Source organism: Pristis pectinata, chromosome 4 (assembly GCF_009764475.1).
Source record: "Pristis pectinata isolate sPriPec2 chromosome 4, sPriPec2.1.pri, whole genome shotgun sequence".
Lineage (NCBI taxonomy): Eukaryota > Metazoa > Chordata > Chondrichthyes > Rhinopristiformes > Pristidae > Pristis > Pristis pectinata.
Genome location: NC_067408.1, coordinates 101,094,563 through 101,111,762, shown reverse-complemented (window position 1 = coordinate 101,111,762; position 17,200 = coordinate 101,094,563). Strand labels below are relative to the sequence as shown.

At 37.3% G+C, this 17,200-nt stretch overlaps 1 protein-coding gene across 1 annotated transcript in view; it reads right to left on the bottom strand.

Moving 5' to 3' along the window:
• The window catches only part of urb1 (URB1 ribosome biogenesis homolog), an 83,274-nt gene that overhangs the window by 51,879 nt on the left and 14,195 nt on the right, over positions 1-17,200 (bottom strand). Inside the window, exons 8-16 of the mRNA XM_052013906.1 lie at positions 16,551-16,681; positions 15,023-15,218; positions 13,315-13,452; positions 12,112-12,285; positions 10,638-10,785; positions 8,632-8,754; positions 5,852-5,964; positions 4,679-4,798; positions 1,126-1,242 (exon numbers count right to left, since the gene is read on the bottom strand). Of these exons, the coding sequence (XP_051869866.1) occupies positions 1,126-1,242; positions 4,679-4,798; positions 5,852-5,964; positions 8,632-8,754; positions 10,638-10,785; positions 12,112-12,285; positions 13,315-13,452; positions 15,023-15,218; positions 16,551-16,681 (1,260 nt within the window). The remainder of the gene's footprint in view (positions 1-1,125; positions 1,243-4,678; positions 4,799-5,851; positions 5,965-8,631; positions 8,755-10,637; positions 10,786-12,111; positions 12,286-13,314; positions 13,453-15,022; positions 15,219-16,550; positions 16,682-17,200) is intronic.

The window sequence follows — 17,200 nt, the reverse complement described above, 5'->3', positions numbered from 1 at the left end:
ACAAGGACTGCAGCTTCTTAATGGCAATTGGAAATAAATAAATGCTAGCTTTGCAATTTCGCTTAAATCTCATATCCCACAAATGAACAATGAATTCAAAGGTCATACAAACTGATCAACTTGTTAGATCTGTTTGGTCTAATGCTGTTAAATGTTGAATGTCTCATGATGTTAAATAAGGATGTACAACGATACCATACGTTATTGCAGTAGCACCATCTCATGACCATCTCTCTACTCTGATCAGTTTATGATCTTAGTGCTATTGAGTGGGTATTCCTGGGTATAAAACTACCTGATTGCTAGTTAAAGTAAAGAGAGGCAGGGGTTACATAAGCAAACAATACCTCCTGCAGCATAGATCCAACTGCTGAGATCAAGTTACTCATAACTACAGAGGCACAACCTCTCAACTATAGAGGCACAGGAGAGAATATAGCTTTTGGGCAAATTTTTTTTATGCCGTCAAATCAAGACTGACTTCTTGTAAAAAGTGAATCAGCAACGTAGGTTGTCAATTTGGGATTTTTTTTCCTCCCACAAGTTATCAGTTTATCTAAAATAGGAGAGAACCATTAACTTACAGGAACTGGATTCATCAATTTTGAGTTTAAATCTATGTTTTCATAATATGCTAAGTAACAACAGTCAATTATAATTACAATAGTGGATGCAAATCAAAATAATATCACTAGCTGCAGATCTGATTAAATTGCTGCAGTCATTAATGGAGCTAGATTAAAGTATCTCTTTCCAATGAAAATGTCTGCAATATAGGATTCAAAGTAGTAGATCATGGATAGTCTAGATATTTCTTAACATCACTGGGTGGAATATGACCAAATAACATGCTAGGCAGAAGCATCGTATGAGCCAATGTTGAAATTTAATGAATTTTTAAAAGAAACTGATTCATCCATCACAGACCTTGAGCATTAAGAAGTATTAAGATTTAAGTAAATACCCATCAATCACATCACCAAACACATATTTCCCAGTAAATGATTGTGGATTTAAACTGATTGCTAAAAGGAATTGGACTCTGAGAGCTTGAAAAATAAGTACCTTCCACTGTAAGCTAAGATAGAGCATAGGACTCATGAATATCATCCAAATTATACTTACTCTTTCAAGAAACAGAATGACAATTTCTTGTTTTGATTCTGAAACAGAATGAAGACCTTTCATCCACAATTCTAGTTCATTCCAAGTGTATTCAAAAATTCCAGTGTCTTTTAATACCTAGGCAGGAATAAAATATTTTTCAAAGAAACATATTGAGGGAGTGGATGTATAAAAGTGGCTACTGGAGCCACTGGTGTTGGTGATGTCAAATTTAGCACTAGAATCTTCAAATCATCTTAACGACAGTGATAGAGATTTTTTTGGCAGTGGATAAAATTTATTTGATTCTCAAAACAGTTAAAAGCTGACACTTGCAATCCCAGGTAAAGGGACAAGTTCAGTAACAAATGCACATGCCCTAAGTATACAAGGAAAATTAGTAATACTACATTCAACAGGTTTTCCTTTGAAAGATAAAAGGATTATCATATGGTGAGAAATAAAAGCCCTAATTTGCTACATAGTATTATATTTCTTGTGCACATAGCCAGCTTAAAAAGAGGATGTCCATTTACTTTACATCCAGTAAAACAGAACATAACCTAAGAACAGTTAATATTAAGCTTTTACTCGGTTACTGCAAACATTTTCGTTTGTCTTGTTCCCATGAGACATTAAATTAGTGCAGCTTGATATGCAACGATACAGTTGATCACTTCACATGGTTCTATGTATTTCCCTTGTTAAACACTTTAAAGAAAGAGTAATTCTTTTAAATCATCTATTTTAAATTAAATTGATTACTATCTACAGGGAGTGCATGAGAAAACAGAAGACAACAGAATTAGGAAATAAGTAACAAAAATTAGGAAGGCAATGATGAACTATACAACTAAATTACCAAGAAATATAAAATAAAAGAGCAAAATATTTTTTGGACACAATAAGAAAAGGAAGGGAATAGGGTCACTAAAGGAAATAAAAGGAACGTTAAATCATTATTTTGCTTCAGTATTTACCAGGAAAATAGAACAGGTAGACATGGATATTAAGAGGGGTAAAGGAATAAGTGCATTTAAACAAAAAAAAGAAAATATTAAGTAAGCTAATCATACCCAAAGAGGATAAAACCACCGGTCCAGACGGATTATATCCACACATTTTCAAAGAATTGAAAAAGATTGATAAAGATAGCAGGTATACTGCCATACATTTAATAAATGGTTAGAGAAAGGTGTAGGGCCAGAGAACTAATGTAATAGCTACACTTGAGGACAGAATATGTCCTGTGAGTTATAGACCAGTTAGCTTAACATCAGCTGTGGAGAAAAATAATGAAATCACTGCCGAGGAAGGGAATGGAAGAATACCTAGAGATGAAAAGTATAATGATTAATCATCAACATTTAAGAGCAAACATCTTGATTGACAACCTTACTGACTTTTTTTTAGGAAGTAATAGAATAGACAATTGTAATGAAGGAGATGTTGTTTATCAAGATTTTTCAAAAGGACTTTGATGACATATGCTAATCAAGGGATGCACAGAATGGATTGCTAGCTGGTTTTAGCATACAATGCAGAGAATGGTATTAAAGGGTAGCTCTTCTCAGTGGAAGAATGTGAGTAGTGGTGGTCCAGAAGGATCAGTGCTGGGATCACTGCTGTTCACAACTTATCTTAATGATTTAGAATCTGGAATAAAGTTACTAAATTTGTGGATAATACCAAATTGGGGGTAACAGTCAATACTAAGAATGACTGTGACAAATTACACATGGCTATGAGTAAACCTACAGATGGGCAAACAATTAGCAATGAAGTTCTGCATAGATCAGGGCAAAGTTGTACACTTTGGTGAGAATACAGAAATCACATTACTTGGAAGGTTTAACACTACATGGGGCCTCTTTCTATGTCATACAAACTGTGCATTTATCAAATGTAATTTGTCTTAATGGTAAAACATTTCATATGGATATAAGTACACCAGTACCTAGCTTAGCATTCGGGATGTATTGCCAGGGACATCAAGGCTAATAGAATCAGTGCTAGAAGGGAAATGTATAGTTTCATATGCACATAGATTTAGCAACACTAATGTACCAGAAACCTGGAGTGAATGTTGGCCCTTCCTTTGGTGGCTTGCTGCTGTGCCAGAAATTTTGTGCGGCTCAATTTGGAGAGGCTGCCTGTGAGGCCGGGTCTTGGGCAGCCAACCAGGGCCTAGGGCAATTGCTGGGAAATGGCAGTATTTGCTTTATGATTCCAGATCTTACAGTCTCTCTTCTCACCATTTTTTGGATGTGACAAAGGCTATCGTCTCCCCTTCTCTCTTTATTTGGCTGCAAGGCTATTCCCAGTGCAAAGATATTAATATAGCAACAAACTCAAAAGTAAAAGTCGAGTTTACTATCATACACACAGGTGCAATGAAAAACTCACTTGCAGCCGCATCACAGGCACATAGCATCATATAAAACATAAATTAAACATAAATTATACACAATTTTTACAAGGAAGAACACAACTAGAAGAAAAAAAAGCAAAAGAATGGTGATCACAGGCCTTTGTGCTTGTGAGGCTGAACAAGGAGAAGGGGAGGCAGCAGCATCCATTACCACCAACAGGAGGTGATGAGAGACCATAGGATCTAGGAGGTCCATCAACATAGGGCAGGAGCACAAGATCTAGGAGGTCCCCAGCAATGGTTTTCACCCACCATGCTGGCCAAGGTGCAGCTTTGTACAAAATAGATGCAGCGTTCATCCCAGCTTGGTCAACACCAGCCCTCCCTTGCACAACTGAGTAGTGAGTGGTTCATTGCCAGTGGAGGGCTGGGGCTCACACGAGGCTCCTGGCATAGCAGTGTGCAGCCTGAGCAGTTGTCTTTACTTAATGTACAGGAGTGAGTGTTAGGACTTCAGACCAAGAACACTTGTGCATCCATTCACAAAAGAATCATAACAGTGATTTCATCTCAGGTTTTTGTTATTCACTACTCTCAAAGGACATCTCTGTGCAAAAGTGTCAAATGCAGGCAGTGCCACTTTATTGAATTCTTGTTTGTGTGAATATTTGACTTGGTTTATAAAATACATATTTATGACACTGAACAGCTAATAGATAAACATTTATGTCCATGGCCTGTGCTAGATTTAAAAACTAAAATTATTATACTAAGTAGTAATATTTGTGTATACTCTAAGCTTGTTCTATTTAGTTCAAATCAAACAAGAACTGCCAATGCATCTGCAAGCTATCATCCACTGAGCATGCTCCCAAAATATTGCATTAGTTCCAAGCATGAACCAATTAATTACAGTAAAAGCTGGAAAAATGTGAGCTACAGACAGCACCCATGGAGTGAGTTAATGTTTCATACTGGCAACCAGTTATGATGAATGGTTATTTACCTGAAATGCCAGCCGCTTCCATCTCTACAGATGCTGCCTGACCCAGCAAGTGTTTCTGGCATTTTCTACTTTTTATTCCAGATTCTGCAATATTTTGGCTTTTGATCATTTCATAATTGTTATCTGAAAGCTAATAGCTTGCATCTAATTTTTCTGAATTAGCAGATCTAAACAGCAGATAAAAAACATTAACTCACCTTTACGATAAGTTGTTTGGTTGATGCTTGCAGATGAGAGCTCTTACAGGTCACGTACATTTTAAGCAGCAAATAAAATACTGACTCCTCTCCAGTACTTTTCTCTGTGTTTGTGATACCCTACAAACAAAGAGCACAAATCAGCAACCGAACTTGACAGCTCTCTTGTAGTCTGCTCAAACAGACCATAATACTCTACCCGAATAGAACTTTATAGCATCAAATAGAACTTTATAGCATGCATCTTGGAAGAGTTTAAACTAGTCTGGCACAGGGTGTAGGACCCATAGTAGTAGTATGAGAGATGATAAGGTTGAGACAAATATAGAAATTAAAGCAAGCAAGTCCAGTAGGCAGGATAGGCAGGGGCAGGACAGGGAGCGAGGAAGGTCTGACAGGCTAAACTGCATAATGCAAGAAGTCTGACAGGTAAGGCAGATGAGCTCGGGGGATGGATAGTTACATGGGATTGTGATATTACAGCTACTACAGAAGCATGGTTGAGGGGCAGGTCTGGCAGCACAATGTTCCGGGGTACAGATACTGCAGGCGTTAAGGAGATAGAGGTAAGAGAGGAGGGGGAGTTACGTTTTTGAAAAGGGAGAACATCACGGCAGTACTTAGGGAGGATATCCTTGGGGAATTGCCCAATGAGGCTATATGGGTGGAACTTAAAAATAAGAAGGGAGTGATTACTTTTATAGAATTGTATTATAGGCCTCTCAATAGGCAATGAGAATTAGGGGAGCAAATATGTAGGGAGATCGCAGATAGTGGTAGAAATAATAGTAGATATATGGCACGCTTGCCTTCATTGGATGGGACATTGGGTATAAACGGAAATTTCCTGCTCTTCTTCAAAACAGTGCAAAAGATAATTTTTTCCATCAGCATTAGGGCTTCAGTTTAATGTCTCATTCAAATAACAGTATTTCTAACAATGTAGCACTTACTCAATATTACCTCAAAATGCTGATTTAGTTTTTGTGCTCAAGTCTCTGGGAGTTGAATGCATACTATCTGGCAAGCAGTCACATGCAAACTAATGCTGAATTAATTTGACTGAGGTGATTTAAGTCTGAAGTCTACTGAAAATGAGCAATCACAGCTGCTTATCTAAAATGCTATACTGATTTTAAAAAAAACAAAAATTTCTCCAAAATAAGATTGTACCTGAAATCTGAACCAGGCAAACTTATTGGAAGGCAGCTCCAGAGCCAGCTGCAGAATGCAGTGCTGTAGGATTGGAGCAACTTCTTTTTTCACCCCCTTCTCACTCACAATGCCTGAAAAGTAGGAGTTGAACACCTCATTAGAGAGAAACCCAATATCATGCTTACAGAGATTAACATGCAACATGTCTCCTCCCACCTCTCTTAACCCTACAAACATAAACTTATCTAATCCTTTTATTCTCATGGTTCTTCAGCTAAGCTTTTAATTTCTAATGCTACTTGCCTACACTATTTCTTAATTTATGTATTGTACATTCTAACCAGTTCTCAATAAGGACTGGGAAACACAACTTTAACAAAGGCACGGTAGTGTAGCGATTAGTGTAATGCTATTACAGCGCCAGCGACCCGGGTTCAATTCCGGCCACTGTCTGTAAGGAGTTTGTACGTTCTCCCCGTGTCTGCGTGGGTTTCCTCCAGGTGCTCCAGTTTCCTCCCACATTCCAAAGACGTACAAATTAGGACGTTGTGGGCATGCTATGTTGGCGCCGGAAGTGTGGCGATACTTGCGGGCTGTCCCCAGAACACTACGCAAAAGATGTATTTCACTGTGTGTTTCGATGTACATATGACTAATAAAGATATCTTATCTAAGATTTTTGGTAACTATCACAAGTTTTGCTTAACTAAAGGTTAGTCAGTTCACTGAATGTGAACTAAGAAATCAAGTGAAAACATGAAAGACAAATCCTTCTCAGATGACGTGCTCAATTATTCAGGACAAAGCAATCCATTTGATTGGCATTCCATCACCATAAGCATTGATGCCCTGCACCACCACTGCACAGTGGCTGCAGTGTGCACCATCTACAAAATCCACTCAGGTAATTCACCTAAGGGTACTGTGACTACACCTTCCAACCCCACAACCTCTACCACCAAGAAGGACTAAGAATTTGGGTGCATGAGAACACCAACGTTTGTAGGTTTTATTACAAGTTGCACACCATCCTGACTTGGAAATATATTGCTGGACCTTTGTCATTGTGGCATCTGTATCCTGAAACTCCCTATACAAAAGCAGTTCAAGAAGACAACTCATTGTCAATTAGAGATGGGCAATAAATACTGGTCTTGTCATTGATTTCCAGATCCCGAAAATAAATAAACAAACAATTAAGGCATGTTTCACTGGGGAAATAGATAAGATACCTTTATTAGTCACATGTACATCAAAACACACAGTGAAGTGCATCTTTTTGCGTAGAATGTTCTGGGGGCAGCCCGCAAATGTTGCCACACTTCCGGCGCCAACATAGCATGCCCAGAACTTCCTAACCCGTACATCTTTGGAATGTGGGAGGAAACCGGAGCACCCGGAGGAAATGCACGCAGACACGGGCAGAACGTATGAACTCCTTACAGACAGTGGCCGGATTTGAACCCAGGTCACTGGTGCTGTAAAGCATTATGCTAACCGCTACACTACCGTGCCTGTTTTGTAAAGTCAGTGACAATATAAAGTACCCTAGTTGTCTTAATGGCTGCTACGCCTAAAGTCATTTCAACTGGTGCCAAGTCAGAAAAACAATTAATGTCATGGAACAAAATGCCATGGTGCGAGACTGATTACATTTACTATGGTTGGAACCATTGCACCCAAAAGAAAATTTTACCTGATTAATCCAATATTATTCTAACCCATATCCTTGATGAGAAAGGGCATTACAGCTATAATATGAAACCATCTCAATTAATGTTGCTTCTTACTTTTCTGAATTTGTAGCTCCTCTGCTTTATTAAACCTTAGAATTATAAGCACACTAGTGCAACAACATACTGACCTTGGAAAATATTTGTTAACCTCAATGTTAATACACGAATTAACTGCTATTATGTGTGCTTCACAGGAATGTGTTCTACAATTAAACCTAGAAAATCCACTAACAGCACTACTGATTTCTCTATAAATGATTCCATTGCGTAGCTCATATCTAGAATCTGTATTTGGAATCACGCAAGGAGGTAAATAATAATGACATAAAGAGCACTAATCTGCTGCATTTCACTGTTTCAGGTTACCTTTCCCCAAGTGACTTAAGCAATTATATGTGCACCAAAGCTTTACTAACCTTTTTTTGCCTTTAAGCCATACAGCCTACACTTGACCAAATTAAATAATTAGACACCCCCATTAAACATTCAGTTTCTTCATCAGACATATCAAACAATGCTATAATGCGTACTATGTACAAGATCCACTGCAGCAACTTGCCAAAGCATCTTCTAAATCCACAGTCTTTACCAACTGGAAGGACAAGGAGAGCAAGAGTATGGGGACCAGACTACCATCTGCTTTCCTTGAAAGTCAAACACATTCCAACTTGGAAATGTGTCTTTGGGTGCTGGGTCAAAGCTCGAAACTCCATAACTAACAGCACATTGGAATTACCTTCGCCACAACATGGCCACGATTGAAGGAAGTGACTCACCAGCATCTTCAAAAGCAATAAGAGATCAGCATAAATGCTGACCTTGCTTGTGATGGCCACGTGCTGTGAATGAATAAAATTGCTACACTACATCTTCACATTGAATAACCATCTGCAGCTACTTTCATGCAAGAACAGACAAGTATCCATGAGTGATAAAAATGTAATCTTTTGTGAGTCAATGCATCTAATTTGCCTCCACTTAATTCACTTCTTCAAACTGGCAGCTGTTTGTAAGTTACACATTTCCAGAAAGTATAGACCTTTGAAGTAACAGAATGCTTACCTTTAATTAATTTACTGAAATCAAATGCACACTGTGAAACCACATGAGGGACCACTTTCTGGTAAAGACACATAACCTGGAGCACCATTGCCTTTACAACAGTGGTCCCAGCATCATCCCCAACTAAAAAAGAGAACAGGAGATGAGTATAGCTTTACCAAGTTAAAACAAACTAAGTTAAATGCACAATTTGAATGCATAATAATACCAAAACCATATTAAAAGTTGAATTAATACAAGATCTATTAAATATTTCCAGAATTTAAAATCATTACTGAAATTTATCAAAATTCTAAAATTCCCATTTCATGGTTGCTGTTATTTGTATTTTTAAAACTCTATGTAAGCATAATACTAATTGATTAAATTGTATTAACATCAGTGGAACAATCAAAATGCAGGAATTTTGTTAATAGAAGGGATGAAGTGAAGAGTGAACAAATAACATGGTGACTACAAAACATCTTCAATTATATCCTAACTTGTGGAAAGGATGCAATACACAAGATTTAGATTTATTATTTATAAAATAGAACATAGTAAGAAGCATACAAAATTTTATTGCATAAAGCTCTAAAGGAAAACACTTTTAATATTACATTAATCTTGCTTCCTTTATCATATATCACCTCTCACCACCACCCAATGGTTTATCCACCATCACTTGTAAGACTGAAGCAGGCATCTCATGCCTGGTTGGAAGGACACAATGATCAGACACTATTAATTTCTCAATGTTCAATGATTTTTTTTAAAAGTGTTTTTAAAATTGAGATAATGCTGGTAAGGCCATACTGAACTTTCAGCCAAAGTTGGCTTGAGGCAATGAAGGAAAAGCCTTGACTTTATTCATTCTGGTCTGTACACTGATAGTGCCCTGTTAATAGAAGTGATTCAAGCAACCTGAGCTGAGAGAAAGCCACCAGATATTACATGAGCTCAGGTAGGAATAGACTATGCAAAGGGCATAGTCAAGTAGTGGAAATACAAATGGAGAGCAGTAGCCACAAATGACAAGCTTCAGATTTTCAGAACTGATATTTTCTAGTTAGACCGTACCTTTTTATGTTGTTATTTATTATATAATGGGCCAATGTAGGGCAGCTCATGACATACACAATTACATAGATTTATTCTTGTGCTCTTCAACTGAAAATATTTTTGCCTACGAAGTTATTAGTAGTATGACAGCATAATGATGCAGTGATGGCCATTGGGAACTTGTTGAATGGCGAGACCAAGTGTCATCAATGAGAACATGATGGTAAGTTAAAATCACAATGATATTGTTAAGACTACATTCAACTCTCAGCCTGAGTTGCCTTGAGACAGTGAAGGAGAGCCTTAACTTGAAGGACTTTGATCCCTATGGTCATAGAGCACCCATATTGGAAGTGATTCAAGCAGTGTGACCTGAGGGAAGGCCAACACATTTAACCAGCTCAGGTAGGAATAGGCAATGCAAAGGGAATATGCTTACTGTCAAATCAGCTGCAGAAAGAGGAATGAAGGGAGACAAAGGAAAAATGTTTTAAGGCAGAAATGATGCAGAAAGGAGAGTATTTCTGATTAAGCAAAAAAACTCCAGTAATTTAAATGTTTGAAGGAATGGCACTACATATTTTTAATTGTTTATTTTCAGGGCATGGGAAATTAAGTAACCGTCATTAACAATTCTCATATTGTTAAAGGGGAAGTTAACCTTCTGTGAATTTAATAGGCAATAAATATGCAAACAAATGGAAATGATGAAACCAGGGGAGGATGCCATCTTTGTGAACCTAATGGGGGAGCAATGCAACAAGTTTTGTATTTTTTGGTGATTCACAATTATGGAATCTCACTCCTCCTGCAAGTTGATGGCAGTTTTGCATATTAATAATGATGGTCTGCATTATTCACATGCGGTTTTTGTTTGCAACAAATTCAGGACTATTGATTTTTTAAAAATCTAACCCACACTAGGTACTTCCTCTCCCTTCCCACTCTAGAGGAGAAAAAAGTACCATGATCTTCTGTAACATCTGAAGTCTCCAAGACTGCAGTGTCATTTTCTGTGTCTTTTTCATCTTCCTGTCCTTGCTTTCCATCTTTATCTTCATTTTTTAAAAGCGATTGCCACGTAGCTACAATGGTATTCATGTCCGGCAAATGCTGTGTTAAAAAGAGAGACTACATTAAAACAAAATGTTAATGTTCTTTATGTCTCCTGATGCTTTCTTAGAAATTTATCAGCTGTTTTTGGAAATGCAAATTGAAATTTCAATAGAATTTAGTATACTGTACATTAAATAACTGTTTCACTGATTATAACAATTACTGAATTGGACCTAATATGTCACAACAATTTATATCCTGAATACATGGTTAGGATGTTTTGATTAGCAGCCCCAAGGGCAACTTTAATACAATAAGTTGATATGAATGTAAAGCATTGCTGGCAATTACAGAAGTAAACGCTAAGTATGCTTCACCAAAACCCATTTGCACTTCTAAAATAGTGTGCAAGCTTTACGATACATGCTAGTTAGTTTTATTCTTCTTATCAAACACTGTGAATTTTATTTACATCCCTCTTGAAATTAGTTCATTTCCTATGATTTATTCAAAGCTGTGGATGTCAATCAATGCCAGTCCTCAACTGCCAACCCCCACTATCCAGCCAAAAGCACAGCCAGATTTTCATAGAGAAAGGGTCTCTGCCATTACCAGAAAACTCTAAATTTACATCTCAAAAAATCCAAATGGGAGTCTTCAGCTGATTGAGATTCAAATTAAGATCCATGATTTGGCAACTCACTTTTCCATCATTGCAACCAATGTGAGTGGCAACTTTTCCTCTTACAGTGTTTCATTCAAATCTTTTCCTTTTTAGACTTGATTTCTCTGATGTCTTTTGAGTGTTCTACCATCCTCTACTCACCTGAAACTTCCAGCTTGGCCAAATCCCCAACTCCTTCACCCTGAACCTCCAATTCACTGAAAACCTTCTACTTTCAGCCTGTCCTCTACTCACCTGCATACCCAACCTAACTCATCTATACTGGGTTTGTCAATCTTATTGCAATTAATTTAAAATGCACACCTACTAATCCATCCATGGATACCATACGTCTACAATTTCCTTTAGCCTTAAGTCTCCATCCAATTTTTCCAGTCTCTGACTATGGCCTTCAGTGCAGTTGTTCCTCCATCCCAAAACTGATTATGGAGTTTCAAACGCTTCACTCCCTTCTTAATATCTGTCCGTCTCCACCACTGTGTTCTTTCCTAAAACCCAGCTTTTTGATACAAGTTTTGATTACTCCTTGGAAAGCTCACACTGCAATTCAGCAACTGCTTTTACTTTTCCTGATTTTTTACCCACTCACTTGTGTCAAATACAGTGCAGTCTTTTCTATCTTATATAATATACGTTATAACCAAAATCTCATCCAGGCAAAAGGCAATTTCGCCTGGTGTGCCTGTAATCCTTGGTACCTTGCTGAGGATCTCTCTGAACTGCTGTGTGAAGTCCTCCATTACACTGGGAGTGTAAATTTCAGAGTGTTGCCACAGTTCCACGTTTAGACAATGCTCAATATTTTTCAGAGCCCTCTTCAGAACAAATGCTAGTAGAGATAAGGTTGTCTGTTGAACTACTTTATTTGCCAACTGAAAGCAAAGAAAGACAACTTGTTTAGTTTTGTAGATTGTTTAAAAGAAAGAAATGGCTTGCATTTCAATGGAATGGATGATAAACAATATTGCAAATAAAAATTGAAACTGACAGCAGAACACACAATTCAAATTAACATTTTCCAAAAGAGTCACTGAAATATTCTGAAAGGAAATACTATGGTACGATTCACTATTCATTGGAAAACTGGATGCTTAAGCCAAAATAACTTCAGAATGATATAAATCCATCTTTATTTTGTATCTCAATGGAAATTCAGTGGAAAGAAGGGTACTCTTAATGGTCAATAGGTGGATAATTTTATTTTAAAGTCATTTAGCTAAGAAACAGAAGATGATGGGAATCAACAAAAATCAAAAAAGAAAACCTCATCCTGAAATCTCAAAGAAAAACAGAAAATGCTGGAAAAATTCTGCAAGTTAGGCAGCAACTGTGGAAAGAGAAATGGTTAACTTTCAGGTCAAAGATCCTTCGTCAGAATACAGCATGAGGGCAATTTTCTTAGAATCCCAATAAATGATTTTTCTCTAAATGCAAATGTTAGAAAAATTGAGGTAAAAACCTGTAAAGGTTTCTTTTACCATGCTCTTGAAGTCCCATGGGTTCACTCTAGGGATATTTTGCTGAGATAATTGCCACCAGAGTAAGAAAAGGACATTTCCAGATTTTGGTAATCTAGAAAAGCTGTTGGTAGTTTGCAGGTAATGGATGCTTGGGCTGAAAACCAGAGAGTGCCTGGAAAGTGAAATCTGCTATTTCATTCACTTCTTAGTAGTACATCTCTAGCTTTACAAGATCAACCAGACGGTAACAAATGCCTGCCAATAGGTATACATGTGCTAAGAGTAAAATCAATAAACATTCAGTTACCAACTTAAGGCATAGTTATAATTAGCACTGATAGGAAGTAAAATGGCTGTAGAGCAGACAGTAACTTGTACGCCAACAAAACTAATATTCTTCACAGAGTAAAGAAATAAATGATTAGATATATTTTTTCTTACACTGATTCCCTGAATAAACATGGCTTTAGTTGCCACTGGAGGAACTGTTGTGACCATCACCATAGACAGGAGGCGGGAAATTGGGATGTATTCCTTTGTCTGGAAAGCCCTGCAAATGTCTGGCTGGGCTTCATAAATCTGGAATAAAAGTTGAAAATACAAATAAAACGTTAGTGTCTGCGATCCTGGCTTGGAGAAAAAGTTTAATATTAGGATGTAAAGAGGCTACTTATTTACATTGACTGAGTAGTTTTGATTACAAGAAATAATCAAATAAATCATATTAAGAATCATACAAATAGACTTCTCATATAAGTGTGCAACATCCTTGCTTAGAAGGTAAGAGGACACCAATTGTGAAATTGTTTTTTTTTTAATGCCATATCTTTTTTTTTGCTCCCCATTGCTTACTGTCATGAAAAATTAGTGAGATCTTGTTAGAACATAGAACATTACGGCACAGTGCAGGCCCTTCAGCCCACAAAGTTGTGCCAACAATTGTTATAGCAATCAAGAGAAAATTTTGGGGTTCACCATTATTGCACCATGAAACTGACAGCAAATTTGGGATATTTGAAGTTTAATGTGGAAATCCTGCAGTTGCTCCCAGTACTTCCATCCTCCTTCAAACACTACAACTTCTGCAGCCCACTAGGCAATCAAAGGAAAGTGCTCAAATTGACATGAACATGCTATTTATACATTAGTCTTGGTGTAAAACAATTGAAAAGTAAAAATTGCTGCTACTGGAAATCTAAAATCAAACTGTCTTTGTCCACAGATACTGACTAATCTGCTGTGTATTTTCAGTTTTTTTTTCAGTTTTAATCTCACTATAAAAACCTGGAAAATACTATTTTTTGTTGTATGACATTTTAGTGACTTTTTAGATAGCATATCAAGCCATCATTACTGCTTAGTTAAAAATACAATCCACCTGCATATAATTTCTAATTACAGCACATTAACAATTCAAAACATAATTATTTTTTTTAAAATGAGAATTAAACCTGCCGCTTTAATTACATACTCCAAAGTTTATTTTGTCCTCCGTAAAATGTTTAAAATGTCAATTAAAAGTTATGCTCTCGCTTTCCCTGTTTGCCATCTGTGAGAACTCTTTGATATAATTGGCTACTTGCCCAGCTTGATTTCAACACTGTTTCTGAGTATGACAACTGAGCTGGAAATGCCTAACAGCAAATAACAAAGGGAAAGGGACAACAGGTCTCTGACATCCATGGAGACCTTTCTTCAAGCAGTGGCAAATATGATCTTTTCATTGCTGAGTAAAATTTCTGGTATTCTAACTTTATTCAGCACTCAATAAAGCACTCTTTCATGGGAGTAGCTTTGTTTTATATATCACAGGAGGACCGAACCAAAACATGTTCTCCTATTCTTTAAAGGTGCTCCCTGGTCTGCCAATTGTCCATCATTTTCCATTTCAGATTTAAAGTTAAATTGATATTGTATCACACACAAAGAATTCTGCCATTTCTATTTAAAATATAAATTTTAAGCATTAATTGACAATCCTATTTTTAAATGTGTTCCCTTTATGTAGATGTTTGCTAAATTAATTAACTGGAGCTTTCCCCTATTTTTTCACTTGTCTCTTGTAACACTTCTGAACTGTGGTCTCAGAAAGTACGCATTCAGAATTGAACCAAATTTGAAAGCTTTGTGCAAATTATTTGCTTCCTACCTTTCGAAGTAATTTCATATTGTCTAGCCAGACTGTCTTAAGTCTGGGGACAAAAGAATACTGTGTTTCTTTGAAGAATCTGTTTAATAAATCAGGACACACTTTGAGGATGTTCACCATGAGGTCAGCCACTAGCTCATCTTCTGTAGCTGTTTTTAAGCCCAGCAGGAACCTCAGCAGCACGACGTTCCCTCCCCTGCAGGTGCAATGACAATTCATATTTAAACAAAAACTAATGTAATACATACAAAATGCTGGAGGAACTCAGCACCTATGGACGATGTTTCGGGTTGAAACCCTTCATCAGGAGTGTGTGTGTGTGTGTGTGTGTGTGTGTGTGTGTGTGTGTGTGTGTGTGTGTGTGTGTGTGTGTGTGTGTGTGTGTGTGTGTGTGTGTGTGTGTGTGTGTCTTAACGAAAACTACTATTTTTAGATCAGGTGGTGCATTAATAAACCATGGCAAATTCAAAAGGCAATGCACAAATTACAGCAAATCAAAAGCAAGTTGATGTTAATAACCATCCCCGACATTGCAATATAAATTTCTCCAACAATTCTGAGAAGTCAGACAGATATTTTCTTTCCAAAAATTACTTTACTCATAAATATTTCAAATTTATAGAAAATGGACCATTCATCAACATTTTCATTGCAAATCACTTCATTCCAATTACTTAATTCCAATCATGATGATATTTGGTGCAGACCACTGCCTGACTGATTTGTGATTAAGCCTTCCTTCTTGATAAACTGTTCTATGCAGGACATGTGATGAGCCATGGTCAAAATAAAAAGAACATTCTATGACAGATAGTCAGACCCATCACTGGCAAAACGGGAGACATAAGTGACTCTTCTTTGCCTGCCTAGGATCTATGCATCACTTGGATGCAATCACAAACACAAATAGCCATCAAAATGAGGGCCATGTTGGGTACATCTTTCCCCCATTTTATGGAGATTAACGCATGGATGTCCTGCAAACACAATCCATTTTGAGCTCCAAATAAACTGCAAAAGGACACGGGTAACAGATATTGCAAAATTGAGTGGTGTGGGCCATACCTGCGAACATAAACACCCAGCCACCTCACATATGAAGACCTGGTTCCTCCCTGTGATTGAAAGGGAATTATGTTGCCAGAATACCACCTTTCTCTTAACTTATTTATACACTCCACCCAGCTCTTCTGAAATATATTGCCAGCACCTTCAGATAATCAGATCTGACAGTGATGGGGACAAAGAATCAGTGGAACCAGCTGCTAAAGAACAGGGCCTGGCTTTTCCAAACCCCATTTTGAAAACCAGTGCTGGGAATTCCATGTTTGAAGCCCACAAAGGTTGGAAGGAAAATTCTTCTTTGATATCATGGAAGAAACATATTGACCAACTCGGTAATGAACTTGTAAACTACTGTATGATTTAGTAAGCTGATGGCTGGTGAGCACATTTTCCTGATACTCTTTCCAACTGAAAATATGAAGCACGGATTGAACCGACATGAAGCTACCAGTGAGATTCTTACCTTTTAGCTGTACCCAGACTAGAATCATAGAAATTGATGCCATATTTCAATGAGCAGCAGAGATCAATCAAGAAACTGTGCACAAGTTCTCGAACCAATTCTCTTCCAGCGACCAATGAATCTTGGCCTCCCTGTACAGCATTAAATAAGGTACAAATGCTCAATTTTATGTACCTTTACATAGCATTACATAATACTTATTCTGTCCAACTGACTTGTATCAGTGCATATGTAGCATTTCTTCCACAGTATTTTATCTTACCCTGTCAACATGGCTTTCTATTCCCCTCTTCCCCCAGGAACTTCACCATCTCCCCTTAATCATACATTTGAGTGAATACATTATTCCTGAATTCCTCAATAGATTTTATTATACATTGACTCAGTATTACAATTGCAAAACAAAAAGAAATGTAGATGCTGGAAATCCAAAATAGAAATAAATAGTAAGCAGGTCAGGCAGCTTCTGTGGAAAGAGAAACAGAGTAAAGGTGCATGACCTTTCAATTGGAAAAGATGAACAGTCACTAATCTCAGTGTTGCATCTACTTCTCCATCGACAGATGCTGCCTTATCTTCACAGTATTTATAGCACTTTGTTTTTACTTGGTCTTACAGTATTAACCTGGTTACAGTCACCCTAAAAGCAA